This window comes from Penaeus japonicus, unplaced genomic scaffold, assembly GCF_977035675.1.
Source record: "Penaeus japonicus unplaced genomic scaffold, GWHDUDI00000001_assembly GWHDUDI00000031, whole genome shotgun sequence".
Classification (NCBI taxonomy): domain Eukaryota; kingdom Metazoa; phylum Arthropoda; class Malacostraca; order Decapoda; family Penaeidae; genus Penaeus; species Penaeus japonicus.
In genome coordinates, this window is record NW_028234433.1 from 25,786,105 (window position 1) to 25,803,592 (window position 17,488).

At 49.8% G+C, this 17,488-nt stretch overlaps 1 protein-coding gene across 1 annotated transcript in view; it reads left to right on the forward strand.

Moving 5' to 3' along the window:
* Positions 1-17,488, forward strand: part of unc-5 (netrin receptor unc-5) — a gene marked incomplete in the record, with an annotated part of 398,147 nt that overhangs the window by 366,775 nt on the left and 13,884 nt on the right. Inside the window, 1 exon segment of the mRNA XM_086556058.1 lies at positions 9,211-9,264. Within this exon segment, the coding sequence (XP_086412184.1) occupies positions 9,211-9,264 (54 nt within the window).

Sequence of the window (17,488 nt, forward strand, 5' to 3'; positions counted from 1 at the left end):
ACTTCGAAAAGACATGCCGCTTTACCTTCCGTCATGTCATCGGTCACCTCAGGACCCTCCGTGCGTGCTCCCTCCGTCACGCTCCGCTCTCGCTCACTCTCCGTCACGCTCTTTCACCCTTTTCTCCCTTTCACCCTCATTATAAACCTGCGCCCACGCCCAACAGCAGCTTCCTAACTCCTCTCCCCACGCCTCTCATATCTCCCCTCCCCCCTCTCACCTTCGTTACCTCCATCCCTACCTCTTCCCTCCTCCCCCCCTATGTTACCTCTCTCTCCACCTCTCCCCTTCCTCTCACCCCCCCTTCCCCCGCCATCGCTACTTCCTTCCTTATAGCCCCTCCCCTTAACCCCCCCTCCCCCTCCCTCGCCAGCGCCCACACCCTCCGCCCGTGACTAAACACCTCATGACTCTCCCTCTTACATGACAGCTAGGCTACCCCGACGCCCATAAGAGCCACGGTATTCACGCCCATTTAACCCACCAGTGCCCCATTTTTGCGTCCATTGCGTCTCTCTCTCTCTCTCTCTCTCTCTCTCTCTCTCGGTTTTGGGGTGAGGATAACGTATGTTACCTCATCCTTTTGAGATGTACGTAATCACTTGTCTTAATAAACTCGTCAAAGTCAGTCTCTCTCTCTCTCTCTCTCTCTCTCTCTCTCTCTCTCTCTCTCTCTCTCTCTCTCTCTCTCTCTCTCTCTCTCCTCCCTTTCTTCTCTCTCTCTCTCTCTCTCTCCTCTCTTTTCCCTCTCTCTCTCTCTCTCTCTCTCTCTCTCTCTCTCTCTCTCTCTCTCTCTCTCTCTCTCTCTCTCTCTCTCTCTCTCTCTCTCTCTCTCTCTCTCTTCCTCTCTCTCTCTCTTGTCCTCGCTCTCGCTCTCTCTCTATTTATCTATCTCTATTTATCTATTTGTATCTATCTATCTATCAAGACAAAGAGAGGGTGGTAGAAGTAAAGAGAGAGAGAGAGAGAGAGAAAGAGAGAGAGAGAGAGAGAGACAGCCTTACCGTGCGAAGGAACATACCTGTACGGCGCGGGGCTACTCTCCATGCCCTCGTCTGTCATGGTAGCTGCCACGCCCCCCCCCTCCCCCACACACACACCCCTCCCTCCTTCCCTCGGCGCCCCCCGCCCTCACTACCCCCAGCTAACAGTAGCAAGTTTTCCCCTCGTCTGCTTTCTCGAATTTATTGAGGATTTTTTTTTTCTCTCTTCCTTTTCTCGTCTTTTTTTGGGGGGAAGGCAAATTTGTTTGGATTTTGTAGGGTAGGGTAGGGAGAGGGAGGGGGGAAGGGAAGGGAGAGGGAGGGAGGGTAGGAGGGAGGGGGGAAGGGAAGGGAGAGGGAGGGAGGGTAGGAGGGAGGGAGGGTAGGGTAGGGTAGGGTAGGGAAGGGAAAAGGAGGGATGATGGGAGGGTAGGGTAGGGTAGGGAAGGGAGAGGAAGAAAGAAAGAAAGAAAGAAAGAAAGGAAGAGGGCATGGGGGAGGGTAAGAGGGAAGAGAATGTAAAATCAGTATTCTTGCAAATTTCCCAGCAAAAGAGAGAGTGAAAAAAGACAAGAGAGAAAGAACGGTGTTGCAAATATTCATCTATAGGTTCCCAACACGCTCAGCATCGTTGTCATTACCCCCAAATTGCAGTTGCTATTGGCAGTTGCAAAGGGGGGGGGGGTATTGTCTCGTCTCCTGCCATTGTGTCACGTAAAGCAAGCGTATTCATGCAGGCGATTAATGCAATTTGTTTCTTTCTCTTTCTCTTTTTTTTTCTAATTTTCTTTTCCATTCGAAATAGCATCGAGGAAAATTTTATTTTATTAGGAGGCTGAGTGATAGGATTGTAATGGCAGGGTGTGAGGGAGGGGAGGGGAGGGGAGAGGGGAGATGGTGCCGTTGCCAGGGGGAAAGGGAAGAAGAGGAGGTAGTAGAGTAAGGAGAAGAGGTAGAAGAAAAAAGAGGAGGAAAAAGAGGAGGAGAAGAAGGAGAGGAGGAGAGGGAGGCATTAGAATAAGACAAGAAGGTGGAGGAAGTAGAAACAGAAGTGAAGAAAGAATATGAAGAAGAAGAAGAAAAAAAAATGAGGAGGAGGAGGAGGAAGAAGAAGAAAAAGAGAAGAGAAGAGAAAGAGGAGGCAGATGTCCCCTCAGTTAAACTCTTAAATATCACAAAGCTTTTAAGAGGACATGGATAACCTTTGACGTGTGGATTAGGGTGATGGATATAGACACCCATATCCCGTCGAGGGCGTGCCAGGCGGGGCGTGGGCGTGATGCCGAAGGCGCAAGGGATCTGTCTAACCCCCGTGCTGTAATACATGTACCGCCCACAGGGGGTTTCCTCGTGGGGGTGGGAGGGGGTTAGGTGGGTGGATGGGGCGGGAGGGGGAGGGGGGAGTGAAGTGATCCATGGGCGATCTTTTAGGGCAGAGTTTGTAGGGGGGGGGGGTATGAGGTGAGGAGGGTATAAGGAGGCATTCTAACTTTTGAGTGTTTATAGATAATAGGAGGGGTTGTGGTTGGCACCTGAGTGGCACCCCTCGGCCGGCGCCAATCGGAAGTTGCCCGAAGGATAGTTACTTGATTTCCTTTTATTATATCAGCACCGAGAGGGGGGTAGGGGGGGAGAACATGCATATAAGGGGTTACGAGGATAAATGCATAAGGAAATAGACCAACAATTTTTCTCGATTAAAACATTTCTGCTGTTAACCTCCCCCCCCCCCTTCCCTGCTCAAAAAAAAGAGAAAGACACCTTCTAAAACCACCACCCCCTCCTCTGAAAACGCGATCTGCCGCCCACTCGACTCCCGCCCGTCCATCCCCGTCCCGCCGCCCATAGCCTAGCCCTACCTCTTATTCCGCCCGCTCCCCACACGCCCGCCCCTTGAAGCAGCCGCGTGATGGGCGTTGATATCATCAAGGTCTGTCGGGAAGTGTTAATCCTACAGCAGAAGCGGCGGTCTGACGGGCGTGTAGCGTGGGGGCGAGATCGCGCGCTCGGGGGTCGGATGATGGGAAGGTCGCAGTAGTATGAATAAATAAAGAGATAAAGAAAGGAATAAGTGAAGGGGTGAATAACTCATTGAATCACTAAGGAGGGTTGGTGCTTTTTTGGATGGTTAGGATTTACTTGAATTCGTTTTTGGCTTTTGTCTCTAGTGAGGTTTTTTTTTCGGATATTATCGGATTCTTTGGTGGAATCAGTTTTAAATGTCGCTGCTTCCCTCTTCTTCGTTCTCATTCTCTCCTTCCTATTTCTTCTTCTCCCTCCTTCCTCTCTTCTCTCCTTCTCCTTCCTCCTTCCTCCTCCCTTGTTCCATCTTCCTTTCTCCTCCCCTCTCCCTTCCTCCTTCCTTCTCCCTCCCTTCCCCTTTCCTCTCTTCTCTCCCTTCTCCCTGCTCCTCCCCTTCTCCTAACCTTCTCCTCCCCCCTCCACTCTCCACCCTCCCCCCCCTCCTCCTTTCGCTGTGTGATAGCCACGTTTCCCTCTCCCCGCTGCGCCCGTTTCGACTCGCCCCCCCCCCTCTCCTCCGGCGCCCCTGCCCCGTGTCGTGTCCCGGCGCCCTTCATTCCGCACAATGCCCTAATGAAAATCCCCTTTTCCTCATCGTGCCCTGCTATTACATCCTCCTCCCTCTCTATTCCCCCCTCCCTCTCTACCTCCTCCTCCTCCTCCTCCTCCCAGTGTGTCTCCACTACTTTGTGTTCTAAAATGGTGTTTCCACTTCCTCACCTTTCTCTCTCTCTTGTTTCCCATTTTCTACCCTCTTTATGTCCCTTTTCTGCCCTTTCTGCGCTTTCTTCATTCTCCTCTCTTCTTCTCCTCCTTTCTCCTCATTTCTCCTCCTCCTCCTTTTCCGCCTCAACTTGCTCTTCCTCGTCTCCCTTTCCCCATACTTCTTTTCCTCCTACTCCTGCTCTTCTACTCCTACTTCTACTCCTCGTTCTTCTCCTCCTCCTTTTCCTCCTCCTCCTCCTCCTTCTGCTCCTCCTCCTCCTCTACTCCCCCCTTCGCAATGGCCATTCGCACGCGAGCGCCAAAAGGGCATCACATCCCGACTGGACACCCGGGGTAATATGGGCGCGTGGGCGTATCGTGGGCGCTCCTCGTCGGCGTGCGCCCATACCCTGAGTGCCCGGGCTTTTTCGAGACCGCCCGTCCTGCTCTGCCTCGTCCCCGCCCGTACCCGGTGACGCCCGCGATAAAAGGCCGGTGGGCGGTTGCGTCAGCGAGGTGTGACCAGCGGGAGGCGGTTCACGGGTGACAGGTCGTTACGGGAAGACGTGGAAACTTTTTTCTTCTTCTTCCTTATTATTATTATATTTTTTTTTTTAGGTCATGGATTTTTTTTTTCTTTCTTTTTTTGTCTCTTTTTCATTAGGGGAGTTGGTTCGGTAATGGGGACGAATTCTAGAAGAAAAAAAATTGCGATTTCTCTTCTTTTTTTTCTCTCTCTCACACTCTCTCTCTATATATATTTATCTATCTCTCTATCTCTCTCTCTCTCTCTCTCTCTCACACACACACACACACACACACACACACACACACACACACACACACACACACACACACACACACACACGCACACACATACACACACACTATATCTCTCCCCTCTCCCCTCACCTCTTTCTCCCTCATTCCATCCCTCCCTCCCTCCCTCCATCAATCCCCTCTCTCCTCTCCCTCTCCTCCTCCTCTTCCTCCTCCTCCTCCTCCTCCTCCCCCCTCCCCCTCCTCTCCCCCTCTTCCTCCCCCTCCCCCTTCTCCCCCTCCTTCTCCTCTCCCTCCTCCTCCTCCCCATTTCATCTAAAAGAAAGGGAATACGTATCGTTATCGCGCGGAGCTGACACCGACAGAGCGAGGAGGAGGAGGAGGACGCGAGGAAGGGGAATTAAGAGCGAGAAGCGTGGACTATTTCGCGCTGGGTTACGCGGAGGGGGGAGTGCAGGTGCCTTGGGGGGGTGGTTGGGTGGGGGGTGGGTGGGTTAGTGGGGGGGTAGAGGGTGGGCAAGGTGGGGGTGGGGGGTGAGGTGGGGGTGGGTGGGGGGGTGAGGTGGGGGTATTGAGGAAGGGAGAGTGGAGAGTGGGAGGGAGGAAGGGTGTGAGGGAGGGAGGAAGGATGTGAGGGAGGGAGTTTGGGAGTGAGGGGGAGAGTGGATGAAAGAAAGGAAGGTGGAGAGAAGGAGGGTAAATATGAGGGAAGGAGGGAGGGAGGGAGAGAAGGAGGGTAAAATAAGGGATGGAAGAGAGGGCAGGTAGGAACGCACAAACACAGTACTAGGCCCTGGAGTTTACCGTGTTCATTAAGTTTAGGTAAGTGGTGTGTTCGGGATAGCGGGCCTTATGGGTACCTCTCGTGGCTAAGGACGACTACGCACGACACTGCCAACACCTGCCAACACCTACCACCACTCTTCTCCCCCTCCCCCACCCCCCACCCCTCTTCCCACGGTCTTCCCTGATGCCTTATTTTCATACTCGTTCTACAACCTTCCCCGCTATTTTTCCGTAGATTTTTTTCCCCCCGCCTTCTACCACCACTTTTCGCTCTTCCAATGTGTTTTTTTTCATCTCTGCCACCACGATTATCTCTTCCAACGTGTTTTTGTTTCATCTCTGCCACCACTTTTCGCTCATCCAACTTCTTGTTTTTTTCATCTCTGTCACCACGATTCTCTCTTCCAACGTGTTTTCTTTTTTTTTCATCTGGTGTCATCACCTTTCCCGCTTCTCACGGCATGTTCTTGTATATACTCTGCCACCACTTTCCCCCCTGCCAACAACGCAGTTTTTCATCCTCTGCCACCACAATTCCCTCTTCCAACAACGCATTTTTTTTTCAACCTCTGCCACCCTTCAACATCCTACTTTTTTCATCCTCTGCCACCACTTCGCCCCCTTCCAACAGCACACGTCTACGCCATCTGCCACCATCTGAGGACCAACCGCTACCGCCTTCCACTTCCCACCTATCTACTTTAATGTATTCGTCCCATCTTCGTTATACCATCTGTGCCAGCTGTCTCCCATTACCATCTGTATCTCCTGGCGTTACCATCTGTTAACCCCCACCCCACCCCTACCCCCACCCTAATTCCTATTTCTCTCCTTGAGCATCTAGTTTATTATATGCGTTTTTTTCTTTCTTTCTTTCTTTCTTTCTTATTATTTATTTATTTATTTTTCTGTATTTTGCTAGTCTTTCATTCTCTATCTATAAATCTATCCATATTATTATCTATCCATCTATTTATCTCTTTCTTTCCCTCTCCCTCCCCCTCCTTCTCTTTCCTTCTTCCTCTCTCTCCTTCTCCGTCTCCCTTTCCCTCTCCCTCTCCCTCTCCCTCTCTTTCATTACAAGTTGCCACATCCAAGGAATCAACGAAGGAGTTAGGGGGGAGGCCGAGGGGAGGGGGGGTAGGATGAGGGAGACCCCCTGTTGGGTAGGAGGGTGATAAATGTACTCCCCACTCCCTCACCCCTCCCATCCCCCCCCATCCCTCTCCTTAACCAGCTATCCCTAGCCTTGTTAGTGCTGGAATAGGAAAGGGTAAAGAGGTAGGGGGAGGGGTAGGCGCTGGAGGGGGGGGGAGGGGGAGCATACGCGTTAGACCTCTTCTTTGGATTCGAAAAGGAGAAAAAAAAACGTGTCTGAGTTTTTTGTTTGTTTGTTTGTTGTACTTGTTTTTTTTCTTCTTTCCTTGTTTGTTTTTCTTTCATCTTCGTTATGTTTATCTTTGCTTCTCCCCTCCTTCTTCCTCTTCTTCTTCTCATTTTCTTTCCCATTTCATGCTTTCTTCTCCATGTCCTTTTTTTCGCCAATAATTATTCAATTTTAGTTCCTGTGTTATATCTTGCCTACCTCTCCCCACCCTTCTACCCCCTCCCCTCTACTCTTCCATTGTTCCCTTATTTTGAGTGTCCTACGTGCATACCTCTCCCCATCCCCCATCCTTACCCCATCCCCCCCATCCTCTTCATATTTTACCCCCCCCCCCCTTCGGTATGGTAAAGTAAGAAATCTAATTCAGAATAAACCTGATTTTAATCCTAATATCCTTTGTATTAATATTAATAATGATGCTTTAAAAAGAAGATTAAAACATATACATAGAGAGAAAATAAGATGAATTTAAAAAGTGCGGCTGACAAATCCATAGGTGGTAATTGACTTATCGTGTCTGGAATCTACCTTGTGTCCCAGGTAAGGTCAGGCCGTCATCAGCATCTCCTCCTCATGCCTATCTCCCCCTTCTCCCTTCTCCTCTCTTCTTCTTTCTTCTCATCCCTTTTTCCCCTTCTCCCTTCTTCTCCTTCTTTTCCCTACTCCCCTCTTGTCTTTTCTCTCTTTTCTATCTTCTCCCCCTTCTCCCTTCTCCTCCTTTTCCCTTCTTCGTTCTTCTTTCTTCCATTTCTCCTTTCTTCCTTCTCCTCCCTCTCCCTTCTTCGTTCTTCATTCTCCCTTCTCCCTTTTCTTTCTTCTCATAGCTCATCTCTCCCTCTTCCCCTTTATACCTTGTCCTCTCTCCCTGCCCCCTTCCCTTTCCCCCTTCTCCTCTCTTCCCTCTTCCTTCTTTCTCTCCCTCCCTCCCTCCCTCTTTCTCCTATATCCTATTTTCACCCTCTCCTATCCCTTTCCCCCTTTCCTCCTTCTCCGTCTTCTTTTCTCTCCCCCTTTCCCCCCCCCCCCTTCCTTCTCCCCTCACCCCATCCCCATCCCCATCCCCATCCTAACGTCGCCCTTATATGTCGGTTTAGGATCTCAGTGGGACGTCCTGCGCTGTGTTGAGGGGTGGGGGGGTAGGGGGAAGGGGGGTGTATCGGGTATGGGGAAGGGGGGAGCAAGGCGAGGATGCCCGTGAGAAGGAATTTTTTTTTCCTTAAGGAGGGGGGGAGGAGAGGGGGAAAGGAAGGGGGAAGGAGAGGGCGGGGGATAGGGAAGGAGAAAGAAGAGGGCGGGGGATAGGGAAGGGGGAAGAGGAAAGGAGGGGAGGGAAGGGTAAAGATACTCCATCAGAAAGTATACCGCTAGTATCCCACGTAAGTGCCGCACAAGCATCCTATAAAAGTATCCCACGAAGGGATCTTACAAGCATCCTACGAAAGTAACCCACGTAAATACCCCACAAGCATCCTGCGCAAGCATCCTTAAAAAATGATAATAAGTGAATTAATAAAAAAGATAATAATAATAATAGTAATAATAATAATAATAATGATAATGATGATAATAACACCACAAGTTCCGACACCGTCCCAGCGCCAGTTAGAAGACGGGATCGACCGCTACAACCGGCATCCACTAAAGCCGCAATCTACAGCGACACCGAAATAAGAGAAACTTCCTCCGACGCCCGCAAAAGGAAGCGAGCGACGCCTCCGTGATGGGCGTGGGCTGATCGTGCCTCCCGTGGGCGTGATTGTGACATGATCATCCTTCGACCTGCCCGGTACCATTAGACGGGACCGCGTGACCGCTTTATTTATCGTGGCGATGGGCGGTCAAGGCGATGGGGAGGGAGGGAGGGAAGGAGGGAGGGAGGGAGGGAGGGAGAGGGAGAGAAAGGGGGAGGGGGAGGGAGGGAGGGAGGGAGGGAGGGAGGGAAGGGGGGAAGGAGGGAGAGGGGAGGGAGGGAGGGGGAGAGGGGGAAGAGGGAAGGATGGGCGGAATGGGGAGAGGAAGAGAGAGGGAAGGAGAGGGAGGGAGAGAAGAGGGAAGGAAGGGCGGAAGGTGGAAGGAGGGAGGGAAGAGGGAGAGGAAGAGAGAGGGAAGGAGAGGGAGGGAGGGAGGGGGAGGGAGGAAGGAAAGGAAGGAAAAGCGAGGAAAGGGGGGGAGAGGAAGAGAGAGGGAAGGAGAGGGAAGGAGAGGGAGGGGGGAGGGAGGAAGGAAAGGAAGGAAAAGCGAGGAAAGGACGGAAGGGGGAGAGGAAGAGGGAGGGAGGGAGGTAGGGAGTGGGGGGAGAAAGAGGAAGAGGGAAGGAGGAGAGGGATAGAGACAGATGCCGCCCACGCTCGCGTCTACGCCCACGCTGAGGATGTTTCTTGTCTGAGTGTTGAATGTGTGTGTGTATGTATGTCTGTGTGTGTACCTTGTGGAAACGAACGTGGATATGTGTCTGTATGTGGGCACGTGTATGTCTGCATGCCTATGTTTGTATACATAAACATATCCTGAACAATCACTGATTTTCGCCCTTATGTTCCCCTCCAGATGGTCGAGGATCCTCCGTCAGGATGTACGGTGACAAGAGTGCTACAGAAGAAGGTGAGCGAACTTGATCTACAAACTTAGACATAATATTAAATGCAATCTTGATATACAAACTTAAACATATGATTAAATGTTATATTAGAAGCCTGTTTCCGTTTGTATCTTTGTGAATATTCTCCTTAGGGAATTATTTTGTTATTATTAATATTGCTGGATGGAAATCTATTTTAATTTTGGAAAATGAATACTTTTTACATTAGGTAATATTCATTCATGAAACTTCATTTCGTCTATTCATCCTTAGGGTCATTAATGGTAATTAGTAGCGGTACCTTTGGCATATGTTTTTCCTTGGCATATGTTTTTGGGAGCGTTTAAGTATTATGGTATTCGTGATTGTGCGTTTGTTTGTTTGTTGTTTCAACAAGATCATTGTGTAATGGGATTCAATGTTACCAGTGAAGTAAGTTCTGTCTCTCTTTCTTATTTTTCTTCTGTTTCTTCTCCTTTTTTTCTCTCTTTTTCTTTTTACCTTCCAAATTTCTTCTCGTTTCATTCCTTTCTTCCTCATTCTTACTGTTGTAATTCTTCTTGCTCTTCTTCTCCTTCTTCTTCTTCATCATCTTCTTAATCCCCCCCCGCCCCCTCCCATCTCCCTCAGTTTACTCCTCCTCCCCATCTTCCTCCTTCTCCCACCCCACTCCACTTCCCCCTGCATCCCTGCCTTCTTCTTCCTCTCCCTCCATCCTTCCCACCCCTCCACCTCCCCCTGCATCCCCCAGGTTATCTCCCGCCCCCCAATCACGCCCTAATCCGTCTGCTAATCGCCTCAAACAACTTCACTCCATCAAAGTCCCTGCCAGAGCCTCGGCCCAATCCAACCGCCGCTTCTTCTTGCCTTTTGAGGAGCTTTCGGAAGCTGTAGCTTTCTATCTTACTCCTCTTCTTATTTTTCTTCTTTATTTTCTTCTTATTCTTATTTTCTTTTCTTTTTTCTTCTTCCTTTTGTTTTTCTTCTTTTTCTTCTTTTCTTCTCCTTCTTCTTCTTTTTCTTCTCTTCTTTCTTGTTTTATTTCGCTTGTTTTCTTTCGCTTATTTTTTTTCTTCCCCTTCTTATTTTTTATTTTTATCTTTCTTCCTTTTTACTCGCCTTCCTTATTCTTATTTGTTTTTCTTTCATTCTTGTCTTCCTTTTTCTCTTCTTTCTCCTCCTCCTCCTTCTTCTCTTCTCTATCCTCCTTATTTTCATCCTCTTCCTTGTCCTCGCCTTCCTCTTTTGTTTCTACTTCTTCTTATCCTCTTTCTTCATCATCATCATCATCATTCTTTTCTCTTTCTCATTTTGCTTTTGTTCCTTCTCTTTCTCCTCCTTCCCTTTCCGTTCCTCCTCCCCTTCTCCTTCTCCTTCTCTTCCTCCTCCCCCTTCTCATCCTACTCCCCCTCTTCCCCTCCTACTCCTCCTCTCCCTCCTCCCTATCCTCCATCTCGCCCTCCTTCTCCTTCTCCTTCTCTTTCTCCTCCCCCTCCTCCTCTTTCCCCTCCTCCTCCTCCTCCTCCTCTTCCTCCTCCTCCCCCCTATCCTCCATCTCGCCCTCCTTCTCATTCTCGACTTTTTTTTTGCATATTTTCTTTCCACTCTTTCTCCGATTATTTATTTATCTTAATTTTTTGCTCATCTTCTTCGGCCTCTCATCGCCCGCCCGTCGTTGGTGGTCCGTTGAGGGATATTCTTATCTTTATCGTCCGTCTACCGTGTTTATTGGCGTGTTCTTCTCTCCTTTTATTCGTTGTCTTTTTTTTTCTCTCTCACCCTATTTTGGTTGCCTTTTTCCGGTTGCTCGTTTCCTTCTTCTTCTTCTTCTTCTTCTTCTTCTTCTTCGCCTCCATTCTTCTTTCTCTTTGTATTGTCCTTGCTTTTTTTTCCTCTTTTTCGTCATTCTTTTCTTGCACATCCTTTTGCTTCATCACTTCGTTTTTCCGGTCACTTCTCTTTCTGTTTCCTTCTCCCTTCTTCCCCCCCCCCCCCCCCTCTAGCTGCTAAGGCCCCATCAAGAGCCAGCGCCATATGCCTAGGCCCGCCTCTGACCTCCTTGAAGGAAATTAGAATGCTGTACACGGCTCATTACAAGATCCCCCCCCCCCTTACCCTCCCCTGCTCCTCCTCCTCCTATCTACCGTCTCCTTTTCGTCATTTCTCCAGTCTTTCCTTTTTTTTCTTCCCTTCTAGCCCTCTTATCCGTTCTTCCTTCCCTCTCCTTTCCTATTTACCCCTCTTCTACCTTGTACTTATTTCTGTTTCTCCTCTTTTCCCCTTCATTTATACCATCTACCCCCCTCCCCCTCACCCTCCTTTATCCCCCTACCCCCTCCTATACCCCTCTTCCTCCCCCCCTCCTCTTCCCCCCCTCACCACCCGCTGATGAAGGTCGAATTTAACCCCCCCCCCCCACGTCTACTAGTTGGAATTCTCACTTTAAGGACCTCCACTTTCTTTTCTTCTTTTCTTCTTTCTCTCCCATTTTCTTGATGTTCTTCTCCCCCTTCCTTCCCTCCATTTTTGGTTTTTCTCCCTCCTTCCTTCTCTCTTTCTTTTTTTTCGTTTATTTCTCCTCTTTTGTCCCAGCTTTCTCTCTCTCTTTCTCTCTCTCTCTCTCTCTCTCTCTCTCTCTCTCTCTCTCTCTCTCTCTCTCTCTCTCTCTCTCTCTCTCTCTCTCTCTCTCTCTCTCTCTCTCTCTAAGGACGTCATCCTTCTCTTTCTTAGGATACCCTTCTTTCCTCCAGTCCTAGGACACCCCTGTCTCCCCGCCTTCTCCCTCCCTCCTTCCCCACTCTTATAAGACCCCCTCCCCAACTCATTACACCTTCGTCACCCCCACTTTTTAGGGCACCCCCTAGTTCCTTCCACACTTTTAGGAACACCCCCCTATCCTCCCCCATCCCCACACGCAGTTTATCTCAACCCCATCCCACCCCCCTCACCCCCCACTCCCTCTCTCTCCACCCCCTCACCCCACTCCCTCTCTCCACCCTCTCCCTCACCCCCTCTCCCTCACCCCCATCCCACTCCCTCACCTCCTCACCCTCTCCCTCTCCCCCCCTCTCTCCACCCCCTCTCTCCATCACCCCCACCCCCACCCCCACCCCACCCCCCCGGAAGATGATGGATAGTGTCACCTCTTGGAGAGTTTTGTATTAATTTCTGATGAATGTCGGGGAGCCTGCGGAGTGACGGGGCTGTTCGATCGCTCGGCGTCGAATGTTTGTTTTCGGCGTCCGGGGTGCGGCCGCCGGGCGTCGCCTTCGCCTTCGCCTTCGCCGGGGCTCTCTTGTTTTCTTGATTTTCTCCTCTTGATTTCTCTTTGTTTTTTTGTTTTTTGTTCTTTCTTTCTTTCTTTTGTTTTTCGTCTTTTTTTTCTTTCTTTTATCAAATCGTTCTGTCTCTTTCTCTCTATCTGTCTATATATCTATTTATTTACACCATCCTACTCCCTCTCCTTCTCCCTCTCCATCACCTTCCCCTCTCCCTCTCCCTTTCCCTTTCCCTCACCCTTTCTCTCTCTCTCTCTCTCTCTCTCTCTCTCTCTCTCTCTCTCTCTCTCTCCTCCCTTACCTTCCCCTCACCCTTTCTCTCTCCCTCTCCCTCTCCCTCTCGCCCCCCTATCTCTTATTATCCGCTCTATCCTCCGAACAGTTAATTAAGCATTGAATATCTTCCTGTGATCCACTACGAACCCTCCAAATGACCCCCATTATCGCCAAAGCGTTTTTGGAAATAATTCGCAAATCATAACGCATGAGAGAGACAGAGAGACGATGCAACTGATGCCACTCAGTTCATATGTCCATTGCAAGTTTTCTCATGCACGTCTTGTGATTGATTACACGGACGACCAGAATCCAATCGTTTTTTTTTTTTTTTTTTTTTTTTTTTTAATCGGCTTAAAAGGAATTGGTACGGAGGGAAAGGGTTTGGGATTTGGGTTGGGTGCAACATTGCAATGAGATCAGTAGGCTGTCTTAGGGTTTCCGAATCTTAATTGGATATTGAATATTGATTGAATAGGCCTTCTTGTTTTTTTTTTGTTTTTTTTTTGTTAAGTCATTACTGAACGTGCAATAAATGTAAGAATCTGTCTTTGAACAGGTTTTGAAAAATGTCCCCTTGCAATTGAGTTTGACTGATTGTGCAATAAGAGGCTGTTGACTGATAAACCCGATGATGAACCTTGACATATTCGGATAGCATATTACAAGATCAATAGGCGATCAAACCAAGTAGTAAAGTCAAGGAATATGAGATGATGTTTGAGGGATCATGCAATGTCCGCCCTTGCAATCATGTTCCCTCTCTCCATCTGTTTCATTTCCCTCCCTCTCGCCATCCTCTCTGAACGATGGGTTCTTACCCTTCTTTCAGCTTCTGCTTGCTCTCCTCCTTCCCGTCCTCTCCTCTTCTTCTTTCTGTTTTTTTCCTCCTCCTCCTCTTCTTCTTCTTCTTCCTCTTCCTCTTACTGTTGTACTTCCTCGTACTTGCCATCCTCCTCTCCCTCTTCTTCCTCGAATGTTTTCTCCCCTCCTTATCTTCATCTTCCTCCTCTTCTTCCTCCTCTTCCTCCTCCTTTTCCTCCACCACCTCCTCTTCCTCTTCCTCCTCCACCACCACCTCCTCCTCCTCCTCCTCTTCCTCCTCCTCCTCCTCTTCCTCCTCCTCCACCACCACCTCCTCCTCCATCTACCACTCCTACCTCCCCCCTATCCTTCTTCCTCCCTCCCACCTCCACTCCTCTCCGCCCCTCTTTTTTTTACCCGTAGGACCTCCTAATCCTTCCAATCCTGCCATCCTTTCCCCTCTGTCTGTCATCAGTCCTGAGCATCCCCTCTTCCAATCTCCTCTTCCCCTTTGATTCCTCTGTCGCCGTGGCTCGCGCTCCCCTCCGTGTAATTCTGTAATTGTGATCACTTGTTTATTTTGGGATTACGGCTGTTCGCGTCCCCTCGACCCGACTGATGTAATGGTTCCGATGATCTGGCTCGCTCGCTCGCTCGCTCGCTCTGGCTCTCTTTCTCTTTCTCGAGCTATCTCTCTCTCTTTCTTGATTTATCTTTCTCTCTTTCTCGATCTATCTTTCTCTCTTTCTCGATCTGTCTTTCTCTCTCTCTCTCTCTCTCTCTCTCTCTTTCTCTCTCTCTCTCTCTCTTCCGCTGGGTTTGTTTCTCTTTCTCTCTCTCTTTTTATTTCCCTTTTATCTAACCGAGTCTCTATCTATCTATCTATCTATCTATCTCTCACTCCCTTCTTCTCTCCCCTTCTTTCATTCACCTCTCCCGCTCTAATGAACATCCTCCTCCTCTGCCTCGTTATCCCCGCCACACACACACACACACACACACACACACACACACACACACACACACACACACACACACACACACACACACACACACACACACACACACACACACACACACACACACACACACACAGAGCCATTCTCATCGGTTAACAAATCTGTCATAGTTCCGTTACATCCAAAAGCACTTTGAAAGCGAACCTGATTTACGACGAATATATTTCCGGCGTCCCGAATTCTACCCTTGGGGACGTGTCGGTCTGTTTGTGTCTGCTTGTTTGTGTTTGTTTGTGTTTGTTTTATGTTTGTATTGTGGTCTTTGTGGTTCTGTTTGATTCTTCTTGTTTTTTCCTTATCTTTGTTTGTTCTTTTTGGTCTTCTTTCTCTTACCTCCTCTTCGTCTTCTTCTTCTTTTTCGTCTTCTTCTTCGTCTTCTTTCTCTTCTTCCCCCTTCTCCTCCTGTTCGTCTTCTTTACATTTCTTCGTCGGTCTCTGCTTCTTCTCCTACTTCCCTCTTTTCTTCTATTTTACTGTCATCTTCCTCTCTTTGAGCCTCTACTTTTTCCTCTACCCTATCTTCTTCCTCCTCTACCCTCTTTATCCCTTTCTCTTCTTACTCCTCTTCTTCCTCTTCTACCTTTTTCTCCACCCCACCCCCTCCTTCTCCTCCTCCTCCTCCTCCTCCTTCTCGCTCTCTCTCTTCTCATCCTTAATCTTTCTCTCCTCTCCTTATCATCTTCTACCGATCATAAATTAGCTTCTCTCCCTTTAGTTCTTACCTACCCCCCTTCCCTTTTCTTGCCTTCCTTCTCCTCCCTTTATCCCCCTCCCCTCCCTCCGCCCCCTTGTCTCCATCCCGCCTTTCTTCATTTTCTTATCACAAGACCATTTTTTTCTCCTTAGTATTTCCATCCAGTTTCCTTAAGGGGGTAAGAGGATCCCCAACCCCTCCACCTGCACCCCCGCTTTCCCTTCTCTCTCCCCCTTCCCCCCCCATTTTTATCTTTCCCTCCTTTCCCATAGCTCTCTTTTCTCCCGTCTCCCCATATACAGCCTCGCGTCTCCCCCCCTCCCAACTCCCCCTTCCATTCTTCCTCTCCCACCTCTACCTCCTCTGCCCTCACTCTCACCCCATATCTTCAAACCCCACTCTCATCCTCTACCTTCTATCACCTCACCCCATCACCCCCTAACCCCACTTTTCACACACCACCCCCAACTTCCATCCCCCCTCCCACCCCTACACCCACCCTCACCATCTTCGACCACCCCCCTTCACCATCCCCCCCTCACCTCATCTTCCATTCCCCCTTCCCCTTTCCACCCCCACCCCCACCTTCCATCCATCCATCCATCCACCCCCCTCCCCCCACCCATCCACCCCTTGCCCCCACCCCGCGAGTCAAACGGCGCGCCACAATAGGTCTTCCATCACGGGCGGGATGCCCCGGCGACGGAGGGCGGGTAATGTATGCACCCGCGGGAGAAAGGCCCTGTTGCTTACAAGGAAGTGTGGGTGGGAATGAGGCGAGAACGCTTACAACAGTGTGACACTGTGATGATGGGTGAGGAGAAGGGGAGGGGGGAGGGGAGGGGAGGGGGAGAGAGAAGAGAGAGGGGGAGGGGAAGGGGAAGGGGAGTGAAGAGAAGAGAGAGGGGGAGGGGGAGGGCGAGAAGGTGTAGGGGTGAGAGGGGGAGGGCTAGAGGGTGTAGGGGTACGAGGAGAGAGGGGAGAGTGGGTGAGGGGGGGGAGAAAGGTTGGATGGATGGGAGAATTGGGGAGTGGGGAGGACAAGGGGCAGTAGGGGAAGAATGCAGTGGGGAAGTGGGGAGGGAGAAGAGAAAGAGTAGGATCCGAAAATGAAAGAGGAGAGAAGATGTAGTCAGAAAAAGAGGAGAAGAAGGAGAGCGAAAGAAGAAAGATCGAAGAGAAAGAATGAAGAGAGAAGAAGAAGAAGAAGAAAGTAATGAAAGAGAATGGGGATTAGAAGAGGGTGAGGAAAATCCGGCACATCGTAAGTCAAAGGAAGAAGGGTCTCATTATCTCCGTTTAACCCTATCCGTCTTCTCTTGCCTTGCTATTGATTTATGCTTCGATTTTGTCGCTGTCTATAAGGTGTCCTTGGCTGGGCGGAGGGGGTGGGGGGTGTGGGTGCGGGAGGAGAGAGAATAGACAGGGGGTAGGGATGTTGGAGAGATCGGCAACCCCTTTGACAATTTGCTGGGGTGACAGATAACATTGTAATGGCGGGCGGGGGAGGGGTAGGGGTTAGGGTGTAGAGGGTAGGATAAGGGGGGATAGGAATGGTTAAGGGAACGGGGAGGAGGATCGAGGGGAGGGGGGGAAGGGGGTTACGAATAGCTAAAGGGAACGGAGAGGGAGAGGAGGAAAGGGGGAGGGGGAGACGTAGGGCTAAGAGAAAGGAAACAGGGGAGAAGGAGGGGGGTTAGGATAGGGGAGGCTAAGGGAGTGGGGAAAAGGGGAGGGGGAGGGGGAGGGGGAGGGGGTGGCCTCATCCTCCGTCCATGTGCTTCCTCCGTCGAGAAATATGTACGTCTTTTTTTTATTACAACATGGCTTCGCGTTCCACCGAAGTACATGTCCGTGATTGTACTTAAAGGGTTCTGGGCCTCGTGATGTAAGGCGGAGGAGCAGCATCCTTGGTCTAATTAAGCGGGTTGTGTTGAGACGGTGATGCTGGGAGTAGGAGGCTGAGTAGGTGTCGATTCATGATGAAGGGGTGGAAGGGGTAGAGAATGGATAGATGGAAAGTGGACCGCGGACAAATCTGTCCGCGGTCACGGTTTGATTCGATTTATTATTTATTTTCAATGCGTTGTTACTATTATCATTATCGCTGTATTATTACCATTATCAGTATACCATTCATTATTATCATTACCTAAACATGATTTATTTGATCATT